At 54.0% G+C, this 10055-nt stretch overlaps 2 protein-coding genes across 2 annotated transcripts; one reads left to right on the top strand and one right to left on the bottom strand.

Annotated features, from left to right (window-relative positions):
• The first annotated feature begins 698 nt into the window (after positions 1-698).
• Positions 699-2810, top strand: LOC136749665 (GTP-binding protein Rhes). The gene is made up of 2 exons (XM_066704141.1): positions 699-1438; positions 2010-2810. Exons 1-2 carry the CDS (start codon positions 739-741, stop codon positions 2528-2530), a joined length of 1221 nt encoding a protein of 406 aa, XP_066560238.1. The 5' UTR covers positions 699-738; the 3' UTR covers positions 2531-2810.
• A 206-nt stretch (positions 2811-3016) lies between these two features.
• rsad1 (radical S-adenosyl methionine domain containing 1) lies at positions 3017-9203 on the bottom strand. Its single transcript, XM_066704140.1, has 9 exons — positions 8747-9203; positions 8259-8410; positions 7884-8088; positions 7269-7634; positions 6919-6982; positions 6448-6595; positions 6243-6297; positions 5983-6086; positions 3017-4992 (listed from the first exon to the last, which is right to left on the bottom strand). Exons 1-9 carry the CDS (start codon positions 8909-8911, stop codon positions 4851-4853), a joined length of 1401 nt encoding a protein of 466 aa, XP_066560237.1. The 5' UTR covers positions 8912-9203; the 3' UTR covers positions 3017-4850.
• Between the last annotated feature and the right edge of the window lie 852 nt (positions 9204-10055).

Below are 10055 nucleotides of genomic sequence, written 5' to 3'. Positions count from 1 at the left end.
ATCCAAGAATAACTCTCCGTGCTGTAAAAATAACATTAATTTTGCGTGGCTCTGTAATTAAATCACATGTTTCCGTGCTATGAATAAGCATGTGCATAGTTCAGAAAACACGGAGAGGGGGACGAGCACACATCCATGATACACAGCACTGGGGAGGAACAGTGTGTGTGCGTGTGCAGTAGACATGATCTAACTATGTCTTTCTTTGCTTTACTTCGAAACACTCAGCAGTGCGTGGGAGGGTGGGGGATGGGAGAGCTTTGAAATGTTTCATTGTTGGCATCTCTTGTGAATTGCTGGCTTTATGGTTTGGTGTATATGTTCATAATGTGTTAACTTTTTTTTTTAATCTGTCAAATAGTTTATTTTAACACTTAAACCTATATATCTATCTATAATAAACACATTTTAAACATATCTATATATCTTGCATTAACGTTTAGACTATTCATTCAATTCAATATATTCCTAAAGGTTTTATTGTGTTGTAAGCCTATGCAATTTATTTCGCTGTAACACAGACATTCACAGTGTCCCGTTGGTTAAATATGAAGTACCCAAGAGGTGTTAGAAGTGTTACACAATTATCCACTCAGAACCGGCTCTCCGGCGCGGGGGGAGTCCTGTCCATGTCGGAGCTGACAGCGGCGAGAACCCGGTGACGTAGCTGCGGGGGGGGTATATAAACCGGCGCAGAAGAGCCGCCGACAGTCACAGAGCTGCGAGCCTCCAGGACTGATGGTACTGATCCAGCAGCCGCAGTGTAGCCTGGCGTCCTATAACCTGCTCTCGGCAGTGGTGAACAGTATGGAGCTGGTAGTGGCGGAGCAGGTGCGCTTCTCGGCGGCAGGCAGGACCGAGGCAGTGTGCTCTTGCACGGAGCCGACTGACCGCTTCATGCAGGAGGTCCCCTGCCCCTGCTTCCCCGGCGGCACGGCGCTGGTCAGTGGCTCCCCGCAGCGGCTTTTGGATTACAGTAACCCATCTCCACACCCGCCTGAGCCGGGACTCAAGGCTCCCAGCCACCTAAGTAGCATTTCCAGGGCTGGCATGGGCATCATCAAGACGGTCACTTCGCAGTGGCGCCTCCAGGAGAGGAAGACGCTGGTGGTGCGGTCGGCAAGCACTGGTGCCCGGTACCCTTCTCCCTACGGGCAGGTGGCGGCCGTGGCTCTGCAGGACCCCCGCCTCGGGCAGGTGCGCTCGGTCAAGCCACAGAACTGCCGCCGCCTGGTGGTGCTGGGTGCCCCGATGGTGGGCAAGAGTTCCCTGGTCCGGAGGTTCCTGAGAGACGGGTTCGATGAGCGGTACCAGCCCACGGCAGAGGACTTCCACAGGAAGCTGTTCCAGATCCGGGGGGAGAGCTACCAGCTGGACATCCTGGACGCGTCCGGGGAGAGAGGCTTCCCTGCCAAGAGGAGGCTGTCCATCCTAACAGGTGCGTGCACTGGTACCCGCCACTACTCGCAGCCCAGGGACTGGGACTATTAATAATCATCATCATTATTATTATTAATAATAATCAATTAGCAATGCTCATGACAGCGGAAACCCATAATGCAATCAATAAACACAATTGTCAAACTTCATAAAAATGTTTTTTTCTTTCAATAACTTAATTTTAATACAGGAGACTGATATTTGCAGATTTAAAGTAAATCCCTATTGGAAAACCCTTGGTTGAAGTGCTTGCTACTGCAACTCAAACTTGAGTCGTATTCACCGATAGCGGGATTACATCACTTGACTCCCAGCGCAGGGCTATAGCACGGTTGGGGAGACCCGTCTGTAACCTGGCGCCTCTCTTTCAAATTCAAATTCAAATTCAAAAAGAGCTTTTTTTTTCATTACAAAGTTACACCGGGTTTGCAAAAGCAAGTACAGGGGGTTCCACTGCAAAACGTAGAACAGTGCAGTGGCAATAATACTGTATACATGCAATACACACAAGTTTACAGACATGAATATACATCGAACACAACATTTACACTTTCTCTCTCTGTGCACAGGTGACCTCTTCCTGCTGGTGTTCAGTCTGGACGACCGGCGCTCCCTGGAGGAGGTGCGCACGCTGCTGCACGAGGTGGCGCTGGCGAAGAGCAAGCTCGCAAAGCCCAAGGAGCAGCTGCGCGTGCCCACCGTCATCTGCGGCAACAAGCTGGACCTGCAGCCGGCCGAGAGGGTCGTCAGCCGGGCAGAGGTGCACCAGGCTCTGGGGGAGGGATGCACCTATTTTGAAACCTCTGCCAAAGAGAACATTAACCTAGAGATGATGTTCCGGGCCCTGGCCCAGAAGGGCGGTCTCCCCACCGAGACCGGACCCTCCCAGCACCGCAAGGTCTCCATCCGCAGCTACCAGGCCCTCCGCCTGGTCCGGCGGGGGGGGAAAGCGAACCGAGCGGTAGCAGGCGAGGCTTCCTACGGGGCGGTGTGCCCCCTGGCTCGCCGACCCAGCTTCAGCACTGACTTACGGCTGATTGTGGGACCCAGGAAGAGAAGCAAACCGCTGGAGAAGTGCAACATTCAGTGAAACCGAAGGGGAAAGAGAAAATGGATGACTATTCACTCTGAGGTGAAGCGAGGAAAGACTCCGGGCTCGCTGTAGTTTGGAAGGTTTTCCCGGTTGCCGTGGACATTATGATTGTCTGCAGACATCCAGCATGTTGGACCGGGCCGCCTCAGTGCACAGACCGCACCGCTGTGACACCCTTTACCTTGGGAACAAAACTCTGTGAACGCAATAAATGTGTATATATGTGAATATTACATTTTCGAGCATTTTAATATTTTAATAAAAGATTACACAATGAGACGCGTCTGGCTGGTGGAAGTTTGTGGGAGATGTGTTGGTTGGGGGTGGGGGGGCTCAGGGCTGGTCTTTCTTCCCCTCTTTTGCAAGGTCAGTCATGTGTTGGCAAAAGGACATAAATCAGTGTATGCTGACTTTTTAAATCATTTTTGTACTCCCCTAATTACATACAGCCTACATTATGACCATACATGAAAATTCACTTGAAAAGATATTCAACTCTTTATTGTACATCAATCGATTCTAAACTGCTTCTTACTCAGACAGGACTGCAGCCCTAGTCCTGTAATTTGACACTGAAGCGCACACACACACGCATATAAACCATAACTCACACTCCTAGCTCAGAACAATTAGCACTGCAAACAGGAGGCACTTTCACAGCCGCATGCCGCACCGCTGTTCCTGTTTACCTGGCAGATGTAGGTCAGCAGCAGGAGAGGGGACACTGTTTATTATCCTGCACTGTAGACACTGACCCAGTTATGAGAGCGCAGATCCCTCTGGGAAGGGACAGCAAAGAGGCAAGAGTGAGAGGTAAGGTGATGGGGGTTAAACTCCCCTTCAAAGGAAGCTTAGAGGTGGCTGAGAGCTCGAGAGCAGTTCTATAACAGGCACAGGGATGTGGAAAACCTGCTCCGTTTTTTTGGCCAGGGCCCTGTGTGCATGGACAGAGGAGTCAGACGTAAAACCTTTAAATTGGTTTTTGGTTATTAAAATCAATTAAAAACATAAAACCACAGAAACACGAGCAGCCAGCCAGCGAGAGGATCTTAAGGTAAACTGCTCTCATCCATTGGCACGGATGGGTACCTCCAAGCTGCGCTAACCGTCCCGGTCCCGGGAGAGACCACCCACCATACTCGGGCCTCACACCCTCTAAATTTAAAGTATCCAGTTAATTGATCTGCAGTGCACTGGACAGGAGGGCGAAGACACACACCAAGAGGTGCAACAGGGAACAAAGTAAATAGGATTCAATTAATGAAGGTGAAAACGAGCAGTGGGCTGAGAGCACTACTCACACACACGGACCGGTCCCCGGGTCAATGGAGCCGCACGTACGAGTCACACCTATAAAGATGTTCAGGTCGAGCTGCACTGGAGATTTGCAGTGTTTCCTCAGAGATGTGAGTGAACATCACGTGAAGCCCAGAGAGAGAGAGGGAGAGGGCGAGTAATGCAGTAATTCTGCCCATTAGCTGTAAACTCAAAGGCCGGCACATTGCAGAGCGAGGAAGAGACATGTGACAACTGCAGGAGGGCACTCAACACACCTACACCATCCTCTCTCCATTATCCACACACACACACACACACACACACACAAACATGCATATACTTAGCCCACACAAACAGACAACTGGACAGTCGATCGTGATGGGCTGCAGGTCCGAGCTCTCGCCCCGCTGCTTTACACACAGAGCTCAGCAGAGTGACGTGAAAAACTAAAATAGAACAGAAAAGATAAGACGACCGCGGCTCCCATGTCACGCAGGGCATCGGCTGCAGGTGTGAGCGAGCGAGGGGCATCGCGTGACGGCGGGAGCGTGGTGAAGGGGTTGAGGGAGGGAGAGAGAGGAGAGGAGATCGTGACTTTGGTTCAGTTCAATGTCTGAAAGAGTCTCTATCATCAAAAAGGAAAAACAAACAAACAGAGGCTCCTCTACTACACGCGATGCCGTGTGCCAGGAGGTGCTTCTGTGTCCACAGCCTGTGCCGGAGCAGCACCCAGCCCCGCCACCACACACCTGCCATCTTCACCAGTCACGTCACCCCCCCCACCCGCCCGCCCGTGCAGCTGCGGCGCTCTCACGGCAGGGGGTGACAGCTGACGGGTCACACGGTCCGGCCCTGCCCCCCCAGTCTCCCCACCTCCCATCCAGCCAATCCCTGACGGCGGTGTGTCGCTCAGCCTGGTGGCAGAGGTGTCAACAGCGAGGACACGGCCCAGAGCACTTGCAATAGTGCCTTCTCACGCCAAGTCCACCACACGGCACGGCAGGGGGGGCACAGGCTGCGGCAGATGGGGGGCGTGGACCTACACGGGTGGGACATCAGGCCCGTCCAAAGAACAGCGTCGGGGTTCCGATGCCATGGCACTGTGTCCATGGAGCTGGTGCAGCAGGACGGGCAGCAGACTGTCCAGGACAGCCAGCCCCTCCCAGGAGCAGCGCAGCCCCCTGGAGAGAGAGAGAGAGGGAGAGAGTTATTATTATTTTATTTATTTTCCATACATGTATGTAATGTTCAATTGCTTTGGCAACACAAATTTAATTGTATTGCCAATAAAGCTCCTTAAATTGAAATTCAATTGAGAGAGGGGCAGAGATAGAGGGAGCACACAGGCAGCACTGCACACTGTCCTGTTTATTGGGATTGACTCAAAACGAGGCCACCAGCACTCAACATCCTGTACAATGCGCTGGCCCGATTACTAAACTAAATGCTAAATGCTGAGAGGTTTGGGCTGCTGAGCACAGTGGGAGTCTCAGTGCTGTAACCCCCCCCATCCCAGTCCTGCCCCACAGCTCCCTGCCGCCGTGACAAGCCGTCACGTTGGCATTCAGTTCACGGGACCACGTCGGACTTCCTGTTTATCACAGCGGGGTGGCCTCCCCGGAGCGGCCATCTCCAGCCCCCCGCTGTCTGTGTTCCTCCTCACAAACAAACCCTCAGAGCCCCTGTGCGTGAGAGACAGAGAGAGAGAGAGAGAAAGAGGGTGGGGGGGGGCTGACACTTATTTTTTTCTTTTATTGAATCGAGTCCATATATTCCTTTTGTCCTCTTTGCACCTGCCAGGCAATCACACAATCACAACAGCCTCTCCACACTCACTGGCTCGGTGTGTCATTAGCGGACGTTTCTCTCTCACCACGCCCCCCCGCTGCTCGCAGAGCCGCTGCTCCACACACTGGGGGCCTCGATCGCTCCTTCTTTCTGTCTGTCTGACCCAGGGAGACGTGCCAGGGGCAGCAGGCAGGTGTCTGTCTGTCTCCTGGCAGGCTATGAAAGGTGACTGAACAGCAGGGGACACGTGCAGCCCCCCGCCCCCTAGCTCTGTCCCTCTGTGTGTCAGACCACCCTGCCCTGACGGGCCCTGTGGAGCTGCAGCCACCCTGAGAGGAGACCCACCACCCCACCCAGCACCGCCGCCCTCCCAGGTGTGTTACCTGCGGTCCAGGATGAGCAGACCCCTCTCCAGCAGCTCCCGTACCTCTGAGGACCCCTCCATCACCTCCCCCAGGCTCCCCCACGGGCAGAATTGCAGCCAGCGCTGGAACCCCAAGGACACATGGTCAGTCTGGCAGCAGGACGGGTTTGCTACGCAGCGAGGCTGGCCAGGGTTTGGGGTGGGGGGGTTGTGCTGTGTGTGTATGGAGGGCAGTGGGGCTCGCTGTTTGTATTTGAGGGGGCCGGGGGGTCTTCTTACCTCATGAGGGATCCCTTCTGTCATCCGCAGCCCCATCACCAGCACCTCCTCCAGCCTGTAATGACACCGTCAGCGGGTCACTGTGGGTCAGCGTGTCAGTTTGGTTGGCATGTCAGGGTGTCAAGGTTTCATGGTGGTTGGTGGGTTGGTATGTCAGAGCGTCAGTGTGGTCAGTGGGTCACAGTCCCCCAGGCGGCCCACTCACAGCTCCAGGGTGTCCAGCTCCAGTCTCCGCCGAGTGCCGTGGCCACAGCGCCGCACCTCCCTCATCCACACCTCGGGCTCCAGGGTCTGTGTGCGCGCTTCCCTCCGCTGCCCCCCAGCCCCCCGAGGGCTGAACCGGCTGTGGGCCCCTGTAGGGAACAGAGTCCCGGTCACTGGAGGAGCAGAGCCAGTGCTGTCCAGCAGGTCAGTCTGAACACACCCGGGACACCAGTGCCACCACAGTGCACTTGGCTGCTGAAACTCATTATAGAGGCAGAGCTCGATGCTAACTGGTTAAAAATGATCATTCAAGTGAATGAACTCAGAGCTGATTGGCCGATCAGAATGAGTGCGGGTGGTGATTGACCGATCAGACTGGTTAGTGTGAAGAAGCGCAGTGCTGACTGGCTGTGAGTGGGAGAGCAGAAAATACTGGCTGTGACTCCATGTGGCCAACGGGGGGCGTCCTCACCTGGCCCCACGCCAATGTACTGCCGGGCCCTCCAGTAACCCTGGTTATGCACACTGATGGCCCCCTGCAGAGACACAACAACGCACACATGAACACACACAGCAGCACAAACGACACCTCTCACATCAGCACATGCAGCAACAAAGCCTCCACACACACGGTCCCCTGCAAACACACAACAGCCACAACCACTGACTGTCCCCAATAACTGGCAACACACACACACACACACCTCTCTTATGGCCACAGTGTATAGTAGTAGTCTTTGTCTTTGTCCTGTAACAGCAATGCTGCGCTGGACCAAAGAGACACTGATTGATTGATTAACTGATTGATTGATTCGGACTCACATTCCTGGCGAAGTTGGACACCTCATACTGCCGGAAGCCCGCATGTCCCAGCAGGCCCCTTGCCACCTCGTACATGCGTGCAGTGTCGTCCTCGCCGGGCACACTGAGCTCGCCCCGCCGCACCTGCGAGAAGAGGGCGGTGCCGCGCTCCAGGGTCAGCTGGTACAGGGACACGTGGTCATCGCATAGAGCCAGCAGCCGGCCCAGTTCGCTCTCCCAGGACAGCACGCTCTGGCCCGGGCGCCCGAAGATGACATCGACGGACACGCGCCCCGGACACAGCCGCCGCGCCTCGGCCAGGGCCTGCAGTGCATGCTGGGAGCTGTGGTCTCGGCCCAGCAGCTGCAGGTCGGCGTCATTCAGGCACTGTTGGGACAGGCCAGCCACTGAGAGGTCAGAGAGGACGGCCCCTTGGACACAGCAGTCAGATCACATGTGCGCAAGCAATCCCGTGTGCGTTTTTAACTGTGTATGTATACATGCATGCATACATGTGTGTGTGAGACAGTGTCCGTTACTATGCGTGTCAACGTGCGATGTCAGCATGTCAGTGTGTGTGTGTGTGTCAGTGTCACAGTGTATGTCAGTGTATGTCAGTGTGCACTCGTGTCTGACCTGCACCCCAATGGAGAACCGGTTCACTCCGGCTCGGTGGAATTCGCTCAGCCTGGCCACGCCCACAGGGGTGGGGTTCACCTCCAGGGTTACCTCCACATTGCTGGGGAGGTGGGCATGCTTAGCAAGTGTCTCTAAGACAGCCGCAATGGTGGCCGGGCTGGCGAGGCTGGGGGTCCCCCCGCCGAAGAACACCGAGGTAATCCTGAGAGAGAGAGAGAAAGAGAAAAAGAATAACAGTCAATGATAGTGTGAGCTACAAATGGTTGCTGGGCTGTGGATCGGCCGGTTCATGAGCTGCTGTGCGAGTTTAGGATCTTTTTATGTTTAAGGAGAGAGACAGGGGGCCCAGCGAGGTGCTTTGCTCTGGCACACCTGGACACCTGGCTGAGTTGCAGCAGTGTCTCCGCCTCGCGCTGCAGGCAGCCCCGCATGTCCTCCTCACTGCCCCGCAGGTCCTCACTGCCACCTCGCCACACGTACTTATTGAAGTTGCAGTAGGTGCAGCGGCGCAGGCAGTACGGCCACTGGAGAGAGAGAGAGAGACAGAGAGACGAGTGTGAATGCAATCACAAGAGATGGTGTACACTACATATGAACTTATACTGTTCTGTGTCTTAAGGAATTGTAAATATCTTAAGTGCTTCAGATTGTACTTATTACTTCAAAGTTGTTATAATTATTATTGTTGTTGCAGTGTTTCAGCCCTCCCTTGTGTTCTGGCAACACAGCGAAGACACCCACAGCGAGGAGGAGGAGGAGGACCCCCAGCACTGACACAAGATCTGTTTCCAGCACAGTGTAGACCCCGGCCGCCTCTCTCTGCCAGGCCGGGTACATCTGCAGGAGAGGCCTGCACTCACATGGACATACAGCCCCGCCTCGTCGCTCAGAGAGGGGGCGGCAGTGTCGGCCCCACCGCTGCCGGTCTCCCTCTTCGACACCAGGGGTCTCAACCTGTCCACCACCCGAACCAGGAGCCTCAGTTTGTCCGCAGCCAGAGCCCACACACGCCACCCAGAGGACATTCCCCACTCCGCGCTGCGTAAATACAGGTACTATAGTGTCTGCCGAGGCGGTGTCTTATACACACAGACCGCAGCTGCCTGTCCTGGAACTGATCATCAATGGAGGTCATTAGAAGCAAAGGCACCGAGTGTGTGTGGAAGTGGACGCAGACTCGCTCGGTAGGTCCACTGGGTATCCGCGGGCTGGACTCGGGTCGGTCTGTGTGGATGTCCGCCGTGTGGGCATTTTCACTAGTGATGTTCACTTGTAATGACTCCCGGTCGCTGCAGTATCCGAAGCGTGTGAAGCACATGGCCACATAGCGGAAGTAAACACGACAGTTTCCGGCATCTTTTCCGGTGTGATGCGCAAAGCGGCCACCAGGCGCCAGTCTTTACCAGTTTAAACACCGAACACATGAAACTGCGCGGACAGACTTGCGTTATTATTGCTTGTCTCAGAGGACATGCGGAGTCTTGTCTGTTATTATTATACCGCTAACTGTTATACTTACAAAGACTAACTTACATCATAACATAGGATGCCTGCTATTAGCTACCAGCCACTAACTACTGACCTGCTTAGTGTTACACAGCACACTGCTTCCCAACCTAAACACTACTACTACTATTACTACTACTACTGCTATTTGGATTAATATAGTGAGTGTAATTTTGTAATTAATAGTATTTATTACTACTCTAACTCTGTTACTACTAACACTACAAATACTATTGTTATAAATGCAGTATCAGTGGTGGCGGTCAGGCTGCCAGGCAGAGAGGGACCCGGGAGCGCAGCACAGGGCAGCAGTCTGCCCGGGTGTGAAGTGGGAAACAGCTGAACTGAGCAGAAAGAAAAGTATTTTCACAATAGGGTTGCATTTAGGGATGGATCTGCAGTCTTTTATCTGTCAGGCCTCCCTGAGATCAATAGGCTCTCAAGAGGACAAATATTGGGACAGGATGGGTGACCTCAGCGGCCGGGCTGAAAGGCTCTGTGTGTTTGTTGATGTGTGTTTAGGGCTGAAAGGCTCTGTGTGTTTGTTGATGTGTGTTTAATGATGTTTGCTCAGGCTGAGTCACAGTGGATGGGAGGGGATGTGTTGGCATGTGAACGCCGTGTGCCATCACTGCCTGGGCTACCTGGACACCTGGCCATTGC

Source organism: Amia ocellicauda, chromosome 5 (genome assembly GCF_036373705.1).
Source record: "Amia ocellicauda isolate fAmiCal2 chromosome 5, fAmiCal2.hap1, whole genome shotgun sequence".
In the NCBI taxonomy this organism is placed as follows: domain Eukaryota; kingdom Metazoa; phylum Chordata; class Actinopteri; order Amiiformes; family Amiidae; genus Amia; species Amia ocellicauda.
The sequence above is the reverse complement of the archived record's forward strand: the minus strand, read 5'-3'. Positions and strand labels throughout refer to the sequence as shown.